Source organism: Ruditapes philippinarum, unplaced genomic scaffold (assembly GCF_026571515.1).
Source record: "Ruditapes philippinarum isolate M1 unplaced genomic scaffold, ASM2657151v2 ctg162_1_1_1_1, whole genome shotgun sequence".
In the NCBI taxonomy this organism is placed as follows: domain Eukaryota; kingdom Metazoa; phylum Mollusca; class Bivalvia; order Venerida; family Veneridae; genus Ruditapes; species Ruditapes philippinarum.
The window spans coordinates 115,464-136,571 of record NW_026866001.1 but is presented as its reverse complement, the minus strand read 5'-3'; the positions used below and the strand labels follow the sequence as shown (position 1 = coordinate 136,571).

The window sequence follows — 21,108 nt, the reverse complement described above, 5'->3', positions numbered from 1 at the left end:
TGGACAAAAGAACACATAATTATGATAAAACCAAGATGTTGAATTTTTCTGACATGACCCGACCTCTTTTATTGTGACAGGCTGTCAAGGTCAAATAATTGAAACTTGCTTAAATTCTCATGTACTTTGTTATTTATCTTCTGATTTGATTTATTCTTCAACAAAAGTACACAACTGATATGTTGAATTATTCTGATACATGACCTTGACCTTAAATTGACCTTTTAATGTCAAATTATTGAAATTTACTTAAATTCTCATAACTTTTAACATTAACTTTATTTATTGATTTGGTTCATTCCTTTACAAAATTGACAATGGTGATCAAGTCAATGTGACCTTTGAACACTGTGAAGGTCAAATATGAAATTGGAATTATAATTTGTTCAAGATAGTTATATGTTGTCTAGGGTATTCTTTACTTTCAATGTGTTTAATTGACCTTAGAATTAAGAAAATGTCAAGTGTCAATGCCTGGTGGTGGCTCGTTTCACAGACTGGTAAATGTTATAACTAAGTAAGGTGTTAATTTGACAGAACCTCTTTTCTTGGAATTATTTTAAAATAAAATTAATTTAAAATAAATAAATATAAAATGATATTAATGTTTAAAGTAAATTTCAATAATTTGACATCAAAAGGTCAATTTAAGGTCAAGGTCATGTATCTTGGAACCTGATGCTTCAATTAATAGAATATGATTATCCAGCGATGCCTTCCTTACTCCTTATACTTACAGAAAACGGTATTTACCCATGCTATTATCAATAGTTACTTTAAACAATCATGTAGGATTATCAGGTTAAACTTTTGATACAGTATATTAAAGAACAGTGTTTTAATAGCTGTAAACTAATATTTGTTATAGAGGCCAGTCTGTATTTTGAACTCTTTTCTACATAAAATTGCATGAATTTGAAATACAAATGTATTCACTGAAAACTGAATAATGTGTGGGATTAATTATCAATGTACAAACCTTTGAGGGTCATGGTGCCCTTTAATTCATATCAAAAGTTTTGTTTATTGAAACCCCGAAAGCGGACACTATAGATAGTAGATGCACCAGTCATGTTTACTTATGTATAATTTGTGCAACTGTTACATCAGTTTGCATACACACATATTAAGTCTATATCTGAATTTCTTGGAACTTGTCAACTCATCTCCATTTCATATCAGTATTTGTTCAACAAGGTGGTCTTATTACCGATATACAAGAGTGTGAAAACTATTATCACCAAGGTTTTTTTGCGTTCTGATTTAGCGGTACCTTTTTTTGTCTAAATGTCAAATGAAAGAAAGGTGAAAGAAAGATAGAATTGAAAGAGATAAATTATGTTTAAAATTATATTATAAATGTTGTCAATAATATTTTAGTAACATTGTTTTTAAGCCGCCACTGTTTGGTCTTTAGAATTGTCCTTGTCCATCTGTTCTAAAATGTTGTGCCATGTGAAGCCCTACGAGTGCTTGAGCTAATGTTGATCACCATAATTATGAAGTTGTGCACCTGGGTTTTCTTTCGCCAGCTGCAATGCTGATGCCTCAAACCATAAAGGCAACCCCTCCGTCACAAGAGGCTTGTCAATCTAAGTAATGATTAAGAGTGTATTTATTTTATATGAGTATATGACTGTAGCAAGTGTCTATATAGAAATGGATAAGTATGGGCATCTGTGTGATATGGATACATTTATAGTTATCCATAAAGATTATAAATACACTGAATATAACCAGGTAGAATCTATATATACAACATAATGATAGAGAGGAGCTAGAAACAGAAAGTCATAAATATATTATTATTACATGTATTATTTATATGTATTTTATGTCACATATAAAGTTTTACTTAACAAACTGGAATGGCATACATTGTCTTAATTTAAGCATACAAGTAAAATTGATACTAACATTTTACAAGTACATCAAATTCATAAAATTTGCTTTGAAAGTGTTTATTGGTCATATGTTGGCACCACTCTTAGATTATATCCAATTATATACAACATGAACACTGAACTGTAAAATTTTTAAAGCAGCCTTCAGCTTTTATTTTTTGTTGGAAAAAACAATTATGTGTTGTTTCAAACTAAGTATTTCAGTAATTATATCTTGGAAAAGTGCTTCATATCACAATTAAGCCATCTTCAACACCAAACTCCGCGCACCGGTTACGCTGTGACCGCCAGTAACCACTGAATGTCAGACAAAATCCCCTTCGGACAAAATCCCCTTCGCCTACCCGGACAAAATCCCCATTCATTGGTGGACATAATCCCCTTCATGTTTTTGCAAGGCTGGACAAAATCCCCTTCACTACCCGGACAAAATCCCCTTGTTTCATAGGTTTCTAATGTATTATTATGCTCCATAAAAATTGATGACTAATGTATAATTATACTCCCTAAAAATTGATGAATAATGAACTTTTGTTTTTTTATTTAAAATTATGTATCAATAGTTATTTAGTTTAGAAGTTTTCATTAAAATTATGGTAAATTATCAACTGCATAACACATATTTTATTAGGCAATTTCTTTAATTATTTTAAATTGATTAGTATGAAAAACATTTTTATTAGCCAATAATTGTTTCATTGATTGTATAAGTTGATAATTCTAATTGATATACATGTATACTATCCATTGTTACCATTTCTGTTGATGAAAAAGTGATAATTTAATCAAACCAAGATCACTGCACTACTTAATTGATTGTTATGAATGCTTTAACAAAGCAATTTTAAGCAATTTTAATGTGATTAAAATGTGCTAATTGAATGTGCTTTTCTGCTGAAATATTTTCTACTTATTTATACATTAAGCTCCCATACCCACTTTATAAACCGAAAATTCCTCCGAGAGGGATTTTGTCCTAGGTAGCAATTTTATGAAGGGGATTTTGTCCACTTCAAAATTTCACACATGAAGGGGATTATGTCCACCCATGGAGGGGATTATGTCCAGATATGCAAAAATACATGAAGGGGATTTTGTCCGAAGGGGATTATGTCCGTACACCGTAACGACTACCTTCACAAAAATCATGTGATGATGGTATTATCACATGATTGTGTAAAAATGGCATATACGCCAATGAAATCGTTGAAAAAATGTTTTATCTGTAATAAACAGCGACATTAAAACTTGAAATCTGGTCTCAAAATTATGTTGATATGATTGAAAAAAATTGATTTTTGCAAAGCGTAGAGTCGAAATTAATAATAACTTGAATGATTTCTTTTTCGAGAGAGGTCATTGTTTTGGAAATAAACGGTGCGGTATTAAAATTTTTAAAAATTATTTTCATAATATTTATGTTTCCAAAATTATTATGTAAGGGGAGATCAGTGGGTAGGAGATTGCTTCAACACACCGTTTGAGAGATATTCATAATGTGACAGTGATGTTCATTTTAAAAGTAGAGGAGGAACAAATCATCTACTTTACTAATTTACATAATATTATTATAGAATGCTGACCGGTAGATTAGTGGTATCAAGGGGTAGTCTTATTGTTAATGTATTTCAACGACAGTCAATTTCATTTGCCACTTTAATTCTTTTTCATGTGACAATTACATGAAATGATTAATCTAGAAATAACATTAGAAAAGCTGTAGGCTGCTTTAAGCTATTATCAATAACTATACATCTTTTAAAGAAATAAACATAAAATAGAAACAAGAGGGCCATGATGGCCCTGAGGTCGCTCACCTGTATATAGCCCCCCCCCACACACACACCCATAAGAAGATGTTTCATGCTAAACATCTAAGCTCTAGCTCATTGGGCTTTTTAAAAGAACATTTTTACTATACACATATAGTTAAAAACAATGACACCCCTGGGGCAGGGCCAGTTTTGACCCCAGGGCTTTTATTTGAACAAACGTTGTAGACACTTACTAGAAGATGTTTCATGCTTAAGATCTAAACTCTAGCTATTTGGGTTTTTTTTAAAAGAAGATTTTAAGTTTTTGCTATACACATATAAGGAAAATCAAAGACCTTGGGGCGGGGCCAATTTTGACCCCAGGGCTTTTATTTGAACAAACTTGGTAGACACCTATTAGAACATGTTTCATGCTAAATATCTTAGCTCTAGCTCTTTGAGTTCTTTAAAAGAAGATTTTTTAAGTTTTTACTATATGCACATAGGGAAAATCAATGACCCCCTGGGGCGGGGCCAATTTTGACCCCAGGGCTTTTATTTGAACAAACTTGGTAGGCACGCATTATAACATGTTTCATGCTAAATATCTTAGCTCTAGCTCTTTGGGTTCTTTAAAAGAAGATTTTTTAAGTTTTTACTATATGCATATAGGGAAAATCAATGACCCCCTGGGGTGGGGCCAATTTTGACCCCAGGGCTTTTATTTGAACAAACTTGGTAGACACTCACTAGAAGATATTTCATGCCAAATATCTAAGCTCTAGCTCTTAGGGTTTTTTAAAAGAAGATATTTAAAGTTTTTTCTTTCGGTTGCCATGGCAACCAGAGTTCTGCATGGAATTAAATTCTTTGAACAATTTTTAAAGGTGACCACCAAAGGAACATTCCTGTGAAGTTTGGATGAAATTGGCCTAGTGGTTTATGAGGAGATGTCATTTAAAGTAAAAGTTTACGAAGGACAACGGACGGACAGACGCCGGACGGACGCCGGACGAAAAGCGATCACAAAAGCTCACCCTGTCACTTTGTGACAGGTGAGCTAACTAGAGCTGTCCGTAAGACAGCGCGCTCGACTTTTTTATTGCTTGCCAATAAAAAAAGTTTTTGCAGTAAAAGGCAATACAAGAATCTCTGTATTTTTAAAGTGAAGTAGTTGTTTGATACCCTTGAATATTACAGCAATGTTTATATGACATAATTTATGGTAAAGTGAACAAGTGGATAGGAATGAATTTTTTTAGATTTTTTAAGTTTTTTAGTGCTTGCCTATAATACAAAACATTGACAGTTAAGGGCCATAATTCAAATAAAATCTTTGACAGAATTACCTTCTCCTGGACATGTTTGGGAATCATGATTGTAAACAAGTATTCCAACTTTCAAATTAATATCTCAAACAGTTCAGTCAAAAAGTGGACTGGTACTAAAAACTTAACCAAGATTCTAAGTCGATAAAAGGCCTTAATTTTTAAAACAAATCCTTGACAGAGTTACCTTCTCTTGCGTACAGATGGGGGTAATGATGTGAAATAGCATTAAAAAGTTTCAAAGCAATATCTCAAAGGGTTAAGGCAATAAGTGGATTTTACCCATATTCAATGTATTTTCTAAGTCAAAAAGGGGCATAATTCTGTCAAAAACCTTGACAGAGTTATGTCCTCTTGTCTGTTGATGAAGGTCGTGATGGTAAACAAGTATGGTCAGTTTCAAAGCAATACCTCCAATGGTTTTGAAATAAAGTGAGGTGGTACAAAAAACTTAACCAAGCTCAATACACTTTCTAAGTCAAAAAAGGGCCATAATTCTGTCAAAAACCTTGACAGAGTTATGTACTCTTGTCTGTAGATGGAGGTTATGATGGTGAACAAGTATGGTAAGTTTCAAAGCCATACTTGTAATACTTCTGAAATAAAGTGGGGTGGTACGAAAAACTTAACCAAGGTGTGACGCCAACGCCGACGCCGACGCCGGGGCGAGTAGGATAGCTCCCCTTTTCATAGAAAAGTCGAGCTAAAAATCAATCTTTAAATGATTTTTCGAGTAATCTTTGGGTAGCCTTGAGGATCTCGAGAAAATTGGACTGACCTGAAAGTGAATCTTTCATTTGACTGTGAATATGGTAAAAGTGAATAAAAAGTTAATTAATAAATGTGTTTATTTAATCATAATCCTGTACCAAAACTTTATTGTTTAAACATTTTGGTTTTATTTTAACACAACAATGTGACATAATTAGAATAAAATCGCATAATTTTGTATTGCTATTATTGTAAATTTAGCAATCATTGTAAATGCATGCTTATGTAGGAATCTGTGATGTTTCATACATATGATCCAAAACGGGACTTTAAGAAAACCGGACTGCTGTGAAAACTGGTCAAAAGCTGCAATCCAGGCACTGTCTGACTGATGTATATTGCAATTATTGGGAAGTAAATTTAATGTTTTTTTGTTTTGTTTTTTTAATCATGTTTTGGGAAGACATGTTTTTTGGGTTTTTTTAACAATCATGGTAACTTTGATCTTGACTTTTACACTTGACACAAAAATTACTGAAAGATCTGCTAAATATGGGCAATAATCCAATAAAATTTCAATACAATATTTAAAAGGGTATTAAAAATTAAAATAAACAACTCAACTTACGGTCAAACACAATAAAATAAATTTGTATAAAACACAAACACTTGCATGAAAATATTTCATATAATCTTGTAAAAATAAAATCTGTTTCCCTGGCTGACATCAATGTACAAAGTCATAATTACACCCTTAGTATAAAAGCATATACCATAGAAAAAAACACTACCTGTTATTTATGAAAATTCCTCATTAACATTTGTAATAACAACATTAAAAGAAGTACATGTATGGTTTGCAACTGCCTTTTTGTCCGAGAATGTCAAGCCACAAGCAACACATGCATACGTAAATCCATGCTTTATCTTCAAGTGTTTTTGTAAATATTTCCGAGTAGTAAACATTGCTCCGCAGTCGCCACATTCGTGTTTCGCGGTAAAAGGCTCTCCTGAACAGTACTGCTTGTGATCATCGATATTCTTGCACATGCGCCCACATCCGTCACACTTTGTGAACTTGAAGCCTTCCACATGCTTCTGTTCATGTTGAATCCTTTTCTTTTTACATGAAAGGACTTTCCCACACACCTTACATTTTAGGTCCTCCATCGGCTCTGCACTGTGTTTATACGAATAATGAATCTCCAGATCGGACTTGCTTGGATACGTTTTCCCGCAAACGTCACAAATGTGTCCTGGTGGACGTTTACCCTCGTGTGTATACTGTATGTGTTTCCTCATTTCAGTCATACGGTAGAATCCTTTACTACATATAGGACATGAAAACTTTTTATCACCATGTCTCAGCATATGTTTACCTAAATTTTTCTTACATCCGAATGTCTTCAAACATATATTGCATACAACAGGTGTCGGAGTCTTTTTATCTTCCTTCTGAAAATTAAACAAAGATATTTCAGATTAAGTTTGCTTTTTTAAAAATTTGTTTGTTTAGTTTTACAGTGCACAATTTTGACACAGGGTGCAGAAAACAGGAAAGATGATTTCGGGTCACCTCAGGGTGTTACTAACATAAAGCAACACCATAAGGCAAAACCATCTTACCTGCTAGAGCTTACAGATGCACTGACTCCTGTAATTTGAACCAATTCAGCTACCTTATTATATGATCATGCAGGAATAAACAGAAGCTCCAATTCTGATGTCACAACCCATTTAAAGGCAACCCATTTTTTTTATTAATTTGAATATATGTAATTAGGTGTAAAAAACTGTAATATTTGCCAAAATGCAAAAGAAGCAAAAGATGGTTCAGGTAATTAGCAAATGGGAAATAAAGAGCTGATGAGAAAAAAAGCATTTCAGGGGACAGCATAATGGGCCTTTAACAAAGGGGGGAAATTCTGGGTAAAATCAGTAAATGAGTCTTGGCCAGTGATGTAAAATTATGACAAATAAGCACTTAACAGTAATTCAAAAATATACTTTACTCTGCTATTTCAATAAGAACTGTAGCTTCTGTTGCAATCTGAATCAGGTTAGAATGCATGTACACAATGGATGATGAAGATAACATAATTAGATGATAATTATTACTGAGAATTCAAACATATGTAACCACCATGTGTAAAAGTTGCTGTAATCATAAACAAAACTTACAGTCTTTGTAGCAGTGTCATCTGCAGTATCGCCATTAACAACAGGATTATCAGTGGGCAACTGAGCTTCTCCCTTTCCACTTGTAATTCCTACACTCTCAGCTGTTTCTACCTCATTATCATAATCCATGTCATCTTCATCTCTAAAATCATCATCACCATCACCATCAGTGTCCTCGTTCAATGTATCAAAATCTCTACTATCACCATCTGTTTCAATCTTAATGTCATCCTCAGCTTCAGTACCTCTAGTTCGTTTAGCAGGAGTTTTCGGCTTCCTCAGGGAATAACCTTTTCGTTTTCCTTCCACTGGCATTGAAGTTTTTTTTCTAACACTCTTTGGTAGAAAAGCATTCATTTTAATCATAGGAAATGATGGTTTAATGTCTTCGTCTTCGTATGCGTCTGGAAAATGTGGTTCTTCATCAGGGTCTTTTTTACAAGGAACACAAGGTCCTAGCTCGTCTGTGGTTACTGACAAATCTGTTGGATAAAGAAAATAATGTACCAATATAAGTGCAACTGTGCAACTTCTGATTAATGTTATTGGACTTTGGACCTGCTTAAGATAATTCAACATCAAAATTTCTAACCTAAGTAGTCAAAAGAATACCTTAAAGTTATGACCATTGCACATGCAGGCATTCTGAACAATCATACAAGCCTTATAATGATAAAAAGACACACCGTGGGCTAGTAGTTTTTTTCTGATTGAGTATATATAAAATCAAGGGACTGCTGGAGCAGACAAACTCGGACCATAGGATATTGATTTAAACAAACTTTATGTTTTTTATTTGTTTGTTGTTTCTTTTGTTGCACCAACAAAATAGAGCTAATATGGCAACATTTCAACTTTTCTGTTGAAAAAATACCCAAGGTGCCCCTTTGTGCATTTTTCAGGCACAAGTCACAAAGTGGGGCACCTAAGTAGAACCAGAATGAATGTTCTGTAATCCAGCTCGATAGCTTCCTCACATGAAAGAATGCAAGGTCATTGGAAGGACTTGAACCGACAGCTTTTAGGGTAAGTGGTTTGAAGTCAATGACCATAACCACTCAGTTTTGGATGACACAACTTGCTATTGGTCTACTATACAATGCAACACACCAAATATCCAAGCTTTAGGCAAAGTGATTTGGGAGAAGATTTTTCAAAAATTGCCTTTGTGACTGTCTATTCAAGTGACCTCTTAAGAGTAGCTGCATTGCCAAGTGGTTAACTCTTTGGACTAGTTAGCTAAGTATTGCTTGACTCAGTAACTCCTTGGGTGGGGCCAATTTTGTCCCCATAACTTGAGGAAAAAAAATTTATAAATATCTAAGCTCTAGGCCTTGAATGTATAATGAAGAGATTTTTTTACCCCTGGGTTATAATTTGTATAAACTTGACAAGAGGGCCATGATGGCCCTGAAATCGCTCACCTGAAAATAGAAACTCTCCATGACATGGAACAAGTAATATAAACAAAAGCAGATATAAAAATCTTAATCTTAAAGTGACATTATGCCCATCCAAGGGTATATAGTGAGTGAACAGGTGAAGATCAAAATAAGTGTTCATTTTGCAATAATTCCTTTTAATTTAATAATTATGTTCAAATAAACAATAAATAACGTACAGATCCAAACGAAATTTCTATAACCCTTACTTTATGAATAGAGTGGGGCAGTCTTTTTATATTTTAGGCAGATTTATAATTTTATCCTAAACATTTTCCAATATCAACTGTTGGTAAAACACCATTTTGACAATCAATCTTTTGAAATATAAAGTCAATTCAGCTCAACTTGACTATGAAAGTATGAGCATAATGTCACTGTAAACTGATATCACAAAGTTCATATTTGTATCTGAAATAGTGCATGTGTAAAAACATTCACTTATTGCTAAGGGAAAACAACAGTTCCAAAAGATGTGTACCAGGGATTTTTTGGGACAAATTTTTTAGCCGATATTGGGTCATATTCTCGATTGAAAATAGTATATTTTTTCCCAATCCACAGGAAAAATTCCCAATTGAAAGTTACAAAATAAAAATATTGAATTCCAAATTCTAAAATCTTAGAAAAATTTATTAATAAGGGCTTCTTCACTGTTATGGTGCTTAAATGTTTGAAGATGCCATCTTAGACAGTTTAATTCTTTGCATTTATTCAATCGCTGCAAAATTTTAGTCATGCATTTTCCCCAATTTTTAACAAAACATCGCTGAAATTCCCAATTCCATGGGTATGGGTCATGTTCCCAAAATCCTGGAAAAAAAAACTGTGTACATATTTATAAGGAAAATTATTGACCGCCCAAGACAGGACCAATTTTGACCCAAGGGCTTTTATTTGAACAAACTTTGTAGACAACCACTAGAAGATGTTTCATGCCAAATATCTAAGCTCTAGCTCTGTGGGTTTTTTAAAAGAAGATTTTTAAAGTTTTTTCTTTCAGTTGGCCGAGTTCTGCATGTACGGTAATTAAATTATTTGAACAATTTTTAAAGGTGACCACCAAAGGAACATTCCTGTGAAGTTAAGGTGAAAGTGGCATAGCGGTAATGGTTTATGAGGAAATTTCGTTTAAAGTAAAAGTTTACAAATGGACAGACCACAGACAGACAACGGAGGAATTGTAATCACTTTGTCACAGGTGAGCAAAAAACAGATGGTGTATCACCATATTTAGGTCTAAGTAATAGAAAGAGGCTATTTGATTTGTACGAGGGGGCATAGCCCCCGAGTATTTATCAGATTGCCAAGTGTTTTGATGTTCTTTCTCTTTTGTATCATAGTAAAACATAAAATCACGCTCCCTGTTGTCACAATATGAAACCCCCCCAAAAAAAAAGGAACCAATGAACGAGCATCTGAAAATGACATTTCTATCACTTTTCCTTTCTCTTCCGTCACAATAAGTAAATACCAGCAATTATTAGCCAATCAATGAGCATGCTCTGGAGTGCGGGTAACTAATACCTGCACTCCAGTTAACGCACTGTGCATGTATATGTATACGATTTAAATCTGACACATTTTCAACATAAAAGTCCCCAAACTATGATAAAATGATATATATTATGATTATACAAAAGTTAAAATACTGACCTGGTTTACAAAACCGCCATCCATTATCCACAAAGAAGTCCTTAAGAGCTGACTCCTGCTCTAAGGTTACATACAACATCATCAAGTAAGAGCTGGACTCCATACTGTTGGGTGATGTTGCTTTCTCTCTTCACCTAATTAAAACAGTATGTACATGTATGGTTACAGGTATGAAATTGAAAAAGATACATGTAGCATTACTTTGCCAAATTAATAAAAGACAACAAAAATTTCTAGAATGAATAACACAGTTTGATTGCTATTTTGATACTAGAATTCAATTCAATGGATTATTGAAAAGCTTTATTGGGTTTGTTTGAGAATTTCAATAAAGCGGTGGAGTATGTCACCGTTTAGAACTGTTCACTTTTTAGGGGAGAAGATGTGTAAGTGGCCGGATAGCTCAGTCGGTAGAGCCGCGGTACGGTATTCCAAGGGTAGACAGACGTTTCACTATTGAGACGGTTCACACCAAGACGATTTTGGAGTGAAACATCTTGAAGACGTTTCACAGTTTCACTCCCTTTTTATACCAAAATTATTTTGATACTTATAATACACTTAAATAGACCTAAAATATTGAATTGAATTGAACTAAAATAGACCTTTTAATAATTTAATAGAAATAAATTAAAAAGGGGGATTACACTTTTTTGTCAATGACTTAAAAGTACTTTAAGTTCTTACTTCTATCATTTCAGTTATCTTATCTTCTTTATTGTTGTTTTGAAATAAGATGTTTTTTCTAATCTTTGATCCATATGTGCAATTATCACATTTCACTTAAAGAAAAAATATTTTTGATTAAAATAACACTTTAATATAATTAACTATTTGATCTTTTGTAAACATTGACTGAACAGGCAATTTTAATTTAAAGCATAACAATCTTGTGACAACAACATGTTGTTTTTTTTGTTGTTAAAACATGGGATAAAAAAATGTAAAATTATTGCTAGTATAGTGCTTTTGCGATATATGTCAAAAAATTTAATGGCCATTGAAATCAAAAATATCTTTAGAAGCATTGGGACTTTTTCAATATTTGTCATGTATAATCATTTTTTGTGACTAAAATTCATTATCATATAAACAAAAACTTATGGAGAAATTTCTGTGTTTAAATTGGCCGTTGTCAAAAAATATTTTAATGGTCCAATAAACAACTGATTAGTAAACTGTTGATGATCAAGTGCAGTGTTTAAACTGTTTATACAACTGATTTAATAGTGGTGTGACTGTCAAACTGTTAGTTAATTGTCTCAGTGTTTATACAACTAATTAGGCGATGAGATAACACCACAATTACTGAAGTTTGTTTAATGGCTACTGTTTTATAAATTGATGAAGAAAATAATTTTAAAAAATAATTTATTTTATACACAACACATATTTCGCATTTCATTGTTAAAGACTTACAAAAAATAATCATTATAATTATAGTCAATGTATTTAACATATTGATATTTTTTATTATTTGAATAATAAATCTCAATTAAAAGAAAAATAGAATAGATTGGAACGAATCGCGAATGGCGCGAATCGCTTTCAGTTAAACAGTTAAAGGAGCCATTTGACTAGGAGTAGTTTTGACTCGAGCCCCATCCGAAAAGCACACTTACCACACTATCAAATACACAATCTGAAAAACCTTTTTCTAAATAATCATAACCTAATAGGTTACCACAACGAAACTGGAAAAATTTTAACGGGGGGATGAAACTTTCTTGATTATCTGCAAAACGCGAAAAGTTGTACTTTGTGCATTAATACCCGAAATGATAGAAATTAGGAACCACATATTTGCGGGTTCCTGATATATATGGATATATATCCAAACCGCAAACATTTGTCAGGTATTTTTCTTGCATATTCTGCCATATTATGGTTTATATCAATAAAATATTTGTTCATGGAAATAATGTATTTCACCCATAACTATTTTCTTAAAATAGCATATGAATTTACAATTTTAGTAACAACGGCGGAATGACGTCATCCTAAGCACATAATTATATAGTTACCTTCTAACATGACGTCATTTTGACGCGGTAAATTCATAAAATGACGTTGTTTTTTATCACTGTTTTACCCGAGTGGATTGAGTAGTTTGGGTAGCCTAGTATCTCTTGTTTTAAATAATCCAAACACATGGCCATAACGTATCATAAATGAACGTAGCCATTATTGTACAAGAAGAGAAGCCAAAAACAAATGGAGTAAGATTAAAACTGCAATTTCACTAGCTGTTGTCTCTTTTAATTTTTACTAAGTCGGGTAGGGTGACAATTTTGTCAGGGAGTTTATTCCATGGGTCCCGGAAAGTACAAGTTCTTAAGCTACTTTAAAAACATACTGGTTGGATAGATAACTCTGGCGCATAGATAGCCCGGTACTTGATATATATTATTGTTTTAACATTAGTTTTTCAACAAACAGGCATGCACATAATCACTTACTTACATTTTGTATAAAAAGCAGGACAGAATGTGGAGATTCCTTTTCAATTTTGATTACCTTAATTATAAAGTACCAGTTTCTATATTTCATAAATTTTTGTATATATAAAGTTTAAATAAGTGTGGTACAACCTCAGTTAAAGACGGAACCGCTACTAAGTCAACAACTGCGACAAGCTGCCGGTGTCCTGACTAATGCCGAGGGGAGTAGCCCTACAAAGTAGGCGCTTGGGTCGACGAGGACGGTGTGCTAGGGTGCGTGAGCCCCTAGCACGGTAAGACGGCTTGAACGGCAGGCCTTTTCCTGGCACAAAGAGCCCTTTTCAGGGCTAACCTTTCCTATTGTCACAGGTTACTTTACATTTAGGTTCTCATTGACCGAGTAATACTTTACCGCCGTACAATGACATACTTTTGGCTCAAAATTCATATCTTTGGCTATTACTCCGTGGAAATTGCATGGAGGTAAATTACAAAATGTATCACAACTTTGTGCTTCAAAATTAACTCTTTAAGGACATGCTGGTGACATGCCCGGGGTCCGTACTCGACAGCGAAAGCTGCATTTTGTGCTCGAAAGGTTGGATGGACCCTCATTAAGCTTTTACTTCAATCAATCAAAAGGTAACAACCTTAATTTCAACATACAGGATCTTAAAAGGTATTTAGGATTAGTGACCAGTTCTGGGACTTAGTCATGGAACATATGTATTAGTGTTTAATTATAGTTTTGTTTTGATGACTTGGCACTTTCAAGAATTAACACCATACCCCACGTAAAGCTTCTCCCACAGAACCATATTGTATTGTTTATGTTGGAGTATTGGTCTGCGGAGGAACTATGGTAAGGTACAATGCAGTGTCATCTGCAAATTATCTGACTTGAAATTAAAGGACAGTATAGTTGTCAGGTAGATTGTTTTTTTATCTAGAGAAGGGCACAAAGGGTCCTAGTACTGATCAATAGGGCAAAGAAGGCCTACTTATATGCAAAATTACAATACATAAAATAATATATGTTTAAAAAGTTTTTATACTGAAATGGTCTTTCGATTTACAAAAAATACAAGAAATTCCAGCATGATATGTAAATTATACAGCGGGCATTGAAGAAGCAAATTTTCGTCTTCAATATTATGTTTCTATAATATGTCTATAGTTTATGATTCTTAAATTAACATCAGATAAAAAATAACTTGTCTACTGTACTGTAAATTAGGAGTTAAAAATATTGATTAGTTTATGGTCTCAACCCGGTACGGAATTAGACCCAGCCCATTGTAGTCTAGAAAGTAGTTCTTTTAAATTTTGAAATGGCCTATTTCAAGTCATCTTAATTGATACTGGTTATATTTTAAGTATATCTTTAGTAATTGTGTACATAAAGTTTCATTTCTGAGTACTTTAAAGGTTGTTTTTGATGTATTTTTGCAGGATTTCATTTCTGGGTGGAAGGTTTCAGCAGGCACTATGCACAAGAATACACACCAGTTACTATTTGGAATAATCTATAGTGATTACAGAAATTAAAAGCTGCAGAAAAACTCCAAGGGCTAATGTATTATTTTTTTGTGCTGAATTTACTAGGACTGCATTGTTGTTTAAAGAAATGGTCATGAAGTTTCGGTACCGGATTTGCTTTGTGCAGAATTTAGCCTTAAATGTAATGGATTTACTATAGGATATATGGGTCGAAAATTCAGTGGGCCGTCTCCTTATGGACCATCACATTTTGCAAACTTAAATGCTTTTCGTCCTTTAGTAAAATTTGGGTTCAATTAAATGAGTTCAGCAAAGGGGAATAAGTTGGTCCGAATAAAAGCTAAAGTTGATGATAAAATAATTTTTTATATAATGTCACAACAAATCAGAGCACAATTTATTAAACCAATAACGGAGTAAGGTAAAGAATTGTATTCTTGTACACTGTAGATGTTTGAACATGTAAATTATTATTAGAATTTTGAAGTTGTTTCAAAAACATGCCAAACTTCAATGAGATTCGCGCTACAACTGGTTCGTACCTCGATTTTTGGCGGCATCAGTTGCCTTTTCGTAATGCCCTGTCAATTAATTATGTAGCAATTTTTGTGTATTTGCGTTTATTTATACTCGCCACATGTTTTTCACATGGGCGAGTCCTCCAGGAGAGTATAATTTACTCATTTTAGATTGTTGGAGGATAGTGCAATTAGCAGAACCCCGGTGTATCGATCTATTAACCCATAAATCACAACAGCAGTTAAAAACATTAAATTTCCCTGAATCTTTATTTTGTATCATTTATTTTGATTCTTTTGTCATAAATATTACATGGCAAACATCACTGATTTATAGTTTTTAGCTTTGGAATAGTCGATTATTTACAGATATGTCAAACAGGTTGAAGAATTAGGTCACGCCATTATATCGATGCATTGTGAGAATCGCTCACTTAATCAAAGTTTTGGAAGTCTGACCCATCTTTATGCTAGATTTTTCAGTCAATTAGAATCAAAGATGTCTGTTTTAAAATGTCAGCATAAATTTAGGAACTTTCAACACACAGTAAATGTGTTTTTAATAAGAATACACTATTTATAAGTCCATTTATTATCTACAAAGTCTGACGGTACTGGAAACCTGATTTTGACCATTTTTACGGCACAAAACAAATGCGAAAGATTTTCGTGACACTTTTGTAAATGTTAGCAATCAGTAGCTACTGCATTTTGCAAAGAAATCGAAAGATTTGTAAATAGATCGATACAATGAATAGCACGATACAATGGGGTTCCACTATACAGATGGTAGCAAGACACTTAACCCCCCAGACACTTCACCCCTCAAATTTTGAAGACACTTCATCCTCAAGACACATCACCCCTCAAAATCAGTAAGACACTTCACCCCTCATCCAATTCCAGAAGCTTCTCCTGGTTCTTTACCATGCCAAGTGTTTAAGCACCCATGCATGGGACCTAGATTTAAAGTCTCATCGGAAAGACTGATTAGTAATTTTACTTTTTAGTTGGCTAGCCCAGGAATCAAACCCACAATTACAAGTCTCGTGCCCTAACCAATTGAGCTATGCAGGTGTAGCTAAGTGCCTTTACCTGGTTTTTAACCAGGTTTTCAATTTTGAAAATCCTGGTTATTAGATTGGGGTATGGCGGGCGGATGGGCGGGCGGGCGTCAAACGAAATTGTGTCCGCTCTGTAACTCTTCAACCCTTTGAAGAATTTTGATGAAACTTCAGACAAATGTTTACCACATCAAGATGACGTGCAGAACGCATGTTCCGCATGGCTGGCTCCAAGGTCAAGGTCACAGTGACATTAACATTGAAAATCCTGTCCGCTCTGTAACTCTTCAACCCTTTGAAGAATTTTGATGAAACTTCAGGCAAATGTTTACCACATCAAGATGACGTGCAGAACGCATGTTCCGCATGGCTGGCTCCAAGGTCAAGGTCACAGTGACATTAACATTGAAAATCCTGTCCGCTCTGTAACTCTTCAACCCTTTGAAGAATTTTGATGAAACTTCAGACAAATGTTTACCACATCAAGATGACGTGCAGAACGCATGTTCCGCATGGCTGGCTCCAAGGTCAAGGTCACAGTGACATTAACATTGAAAATCCTGTCCGCTCTGTAACTCTTCAACCCTTTGAAGAATTTTGATGAAACTTCAGACAAATGTTTACCACATCAAGATGACGTGCAGAACGCATGTTCCGCATGGCTGGCTCCAAGGTCAAGGTCACAGTGACATTAACATTGAAAATCCTGTCCGCTCTGTAACTCTTCAACCCTTTGAAGAATTTTGATGAAACTTCAGACAAATGTTTACCACATCAAGATGACGTGCAGAACGCATGTTCCGCATGGCTGGCTCCAAGGTCAAGGTCACAGTGACATTAACATTGAAAATCCTGTTTACATGATTTTAACTTGATTTGGCAGTCAAAGGTCATATCATCTTTGGAGGTAATTTAAAAAAGATATGATATATTATTTCATGTCTACTTTGTAACTTGTTTTTCATTATACAGAATTATCAATATAATTATAGTGAACAAATTCTTCTGTGCTGAACTCGTCCTACATTTCTCAACGGATTTTGTTCAAACTTTCACAGAAGCTTTGTCATCAAGCACCCTGGCACATATTGTCGGGGTTTTGTGATTGGATAGTTTTTGACCTAATTATGGCCCTTTGTTTTTTTCCTTATACATAATATTATAGTGAACACTTCTTCAGTGGCAATTCCTGCTACATTATTCATGTTTTACATTGCACATAGTTACATTGTTTGTTGCTTGTATTTGTTTTTCAAATACAATATATTTATCTACAATGGTGATAATTGAAAACCTGGTTTCATGGCATTGCCATGTTTCTTGTTTTTTACTGTGGCAGTATGTGTAACAGTGTTTGTAACATACAAATTACAATGATGAATGAATATTTTCTTATGGGGTGTGTGGAGTGTATCAGGAAGAAAACAGCATGATGGTCTGATGATGTAGGGTTTTAGAAATTATATTTCAAATCTTTTCAATAACTTTTTGTGCCCCCACATTAGTGGCGGGCATTTAGATTTACCCTTGTCCGTCCGTCCGTTCTCTTTTATGTCGCACGTAACTCAAAAAGTATTTGACCTAGTGTCATGAAACTTTACAGGAATGTTGATCAGCATGTGAAGTTGTGCACCTGGGTAATTTCGTCTGGATATTTTTAGTATTTTTAGAGTTATTGCCCTTGACTTAGTAAAATTTTGCAATTTTCAACTTGTGTCGCATGTAACTCAAAAAGTATTTGACCTAGAGTCATGAAACTTTACAGGAATGTTGATCAGCATGTGTAGTTGTGCACCTGGGTATTTTCGTCTGGATTTATTTAGTATTTTTAGAGTTATTGCCCTTGACTTAGAAAATGTTTGCAATTTTCAACATGTGTCGCATGTAACTCAAAAAGGATTTGACATAGAGTCATTAAACCTTATGGGAAAGTTGCTCAGCATATTTAGTTTGTTCCTGGGGTTTTGCTTGTGTATATTTATCCAGTATTTGTAGACTTATTTCCCTTGACTTAGTAAAAACTGTTTCATTATGTTGTTATTTGTTCCTTGAGTGCTTGAGTTAGAATCGACCAACTTTACAGGAATAATGATCAACATCACTGACTAAATTACAGGAATAATGATTCACATCACTGTGAAGCTATGAACCTGGGACTTTGCATGTGGATTTTTTTCAGTTTTGTTAGAGTTATTGCCCTTGACTTACAGTAGTATAAATTTGCAATTTTCAACTTGGGGTTTGCTTGGGGATTTATTCAGTATTTGTAAAGTTCTTGCCCTTTACTTAGTAAAAAGATTTTTAGTTTTCAAAAAATATTTGACCTAGAGTCATAAGATTGACAGAACAGTGGCGCAGTGGGGGCACCCATGTCCTATGGACACATTTCTAGTTTATGGTACAGTGTTTTCCGTTTGGGACATATTACAATTTTCCTGAATAAGCTTTTTCTCTGTTCAAACTCTGACATCCCCACTCCATACTCAGAACTTATTTCAATGGGTCAGCATCTTCATTTGTTTCTACATTGATGCCACACTTATTTAAAGAAAGACAATGATTTTTACATTCAACCAAATTATTATAATGCTTGATATGGCCAGGGCTCGAGTTAGTGGGCGATTCGGGCGAAATAGTCGCCGAATTCCGTCTGACTTCGCCGATATCCTACATGAAAGCGAAGATAAAGTCGCCCGATTTTATTGATCCATTATTGTAAATTACCAACAATAACTGTGAATAACATGTGGTTAGTGTTTGCTTTGTTTACCCTCGCCGCCGGAAAAAGGGACTGTCATGCATCTCAATCAATGCGAAATGTCTTTAATCTGTTTGTTTACCAACATCTCATAAAAGTCTAATTAACAGACGCTCGAGGAACAATTAGACTCCGCCCACGGCGAGATTACCGATACGTGCGAGAAACCAATCGTAATTCACGTTTTAATCGAGGCGACATTATTTAACCAATCATTAAATCGCTAACATACAACTACCTGTATAACAATTATTTAGGATGACGGATCAAACGTCAATTAAATTTTCACTATCGAATGATTGTCAGAATTAAGCGGAACCGCTCGACATATAACTGTAACGGTAATTATAAATGAAAGTTATGATAACCTTTTTTGTCGACGAGTTAAATTTGATAATTTGATAAATATGTATGCCTTGCAGGCAATGTCAATGCCAGAACGTCCCAGCTCCCTGACTTCATACCATCGGACCCCTTTTTAAACGATATATTTGATATTGATCAGGAATCTCAAGCCTATTTCGATAAATTCACATTGCTAGAAAAATTTAATATCCCACTAGCTAGGTCCTCTCAAGATAAGAAAACTAACGCACATGGTATCCGGCTCATTGAAACGTGTCAAAACAATAATCTATTTATAATGAACGGCCTATTTGACGTTGACGTTAACGTTGGTAAATTAACATTCAGAGATAAGTCTTTAATTGATTATGTTATCGTAACAGCTGAAATGTTTCAATACGTTAACTCTTTCGAAATACTAGAAACTGATAGCCTATTTTCGGACGGACACAGTGCTTTAAAGTTTTCGTTTAAATTGTTTAACACACATAGAAACGCACAGTGTGATAAGAAAACAATTCATAATAAACCAAGTTGGCAGCCTCAATACTCTGAAAAATTTAAAGCAAACATATGTTTAGATGACATAGAATCTATTAAGTATCCATTGAACACATACCCGCAATCTATAAATACTGTAGAAAACGTAACTCGACAGCTACAGGAAATTTTCTCTAAATCGGTAGAACTCTCATTTCAAAAACGAGACTTTAATAAAACTCATATAAATAACGATAAAAACAAACCATGGTTCGGACCAAAATGTCATAAGGCCAGAAAAGACTACCATGACGCTAAAACAAATTACCACAATAATAAAAATAATGACAATAAAACAAGATTACAAAATGCTAGTAAACAGTATAAAAGAACTATGAATTATTATAATTTATATAAACGAAAATAAAACAAAAAACGCCAAAAAACTAAGAAAAATGAGTTCTGAGAACCCAAAGCAATATTGGAAATATTTGAACGGCCTTAAACATGACTCGAAAGCGCATGAGTCACCAACCGTATCGGAATTTTACGATTATTTCAAGAATATAAATAAATCGGACACTGAGTCACTGACAATAATGAATTCGACCCGGCGAATATGTAAACAATCCTAACGCGAACTACTTTTTAAATAAGGAAATTTGCGCAGACGAAATTTTAAAATGTATTAAAAATTTGAATAATGGAAAGGCAGCAAGCCCCTCCGATAATATTTTTATCGAGTATATAAAATATACTCAAGACCTTTTATTGCCTATTTACACTAAACTTTTCAATGTAATTTTAGATACTGGTTTTATCCCTAACTCCTGGTTAGAAGGGTATATTATACCCATTTATAAAAATAAGGGCGATTCGAAGAAACCGGAATGCTATCGCCCAATAACTATTTTAAGTACACTTGGAAAATTATTTACTTCTGTATTAAACAATAGAATAACGTTATATTCATTGAAATTCTAAAGAAAAAGAAACAGAAATTGTTCTGTGCATATGTTGATTTTT

The 21,108-nt window shown here is 33.9% G+C and overlaps 2 protein-coding genes across 8 annotated transcripts in view; one reads left to right on the top strand and one right to left on the bottom strand.

Moving 5' to 3' along the window:
* Positions 1–1,815: 1,815 nt before the first annotated feature.
* Positions 1,816–12,778, bottom strand: LOC132730976 (zinc finger protein 311-like). Its single transcript, XM_060717064.1, has 4 exons — positions 12,661–12,778; positions 10,977–11,110; positions 7,879–8,360; positions 1,816–7,152 (listed from the first exon to the last, which is right to left on the bottom strand). Exons 2-4 carry the CDS (start codon positions 11,077–11,079, stop codon positions 6,496–6,498), a joined length of 1,242 nt encoding a protein of 413 aa, XP_060573047.1. The 5' UTR covers positions 11,080–11,110; positions 12,661–12,778; the 3' UTR covers positions 1,816–6,495.
* A 2,446-nt stretch (positions 12,779–15,224) lies between these two features.
* The window catches only part of LOC132730980 (zinc finger protein 235-like), a 70,575-nt gene continuing 64,691 nt past the window's right edge, over positions 15,225–21,108 (top strand). For 6 of the 7 annotated variants that reach the window (XM_060717073.1, XM_060717066.1, XM_060717068.1 and 3 more), the window contains exon 1: positions 15,225–15,338. The gene's annotated coding sequence lies outside the window, so the exon portion shown is untranslated. Of the gene's footprint in view, positions 15,339–16,216; positions 16,311–21,108 lie in introns of those variants that run through there. The other variant, XM_060717067.1, reaches the window with a different exon arrangement.

What these genes read in the sequence shown, in the direction of transcription:
- LOC132730976 (XM_060717064.1), bottom strand. Translation starts at nt 11,079, where the DNA reads ATGGAGTCCAGCTCTTACTTGATGATGTTGTATGTAACCTTAGAGCAG. An exon ending in ATGGCGGTTTTGTAAACCAG is followed by an intron (nt 8,361 to 10,976) that starts GTCAGTATTTTA and finishes TTTATCCAACAG; the next exon opens with ATTTGTCAGTAACCACAGAC. An exon ending in ATGACACTGCTACAAAGACT is followed by an intron (nt 7,153 to 7,878) that starts GTAAGTTTTGTT and finishes TTTAATTTTCAG; the next exon opens with AAGGAAGATAAAAAGACTCC.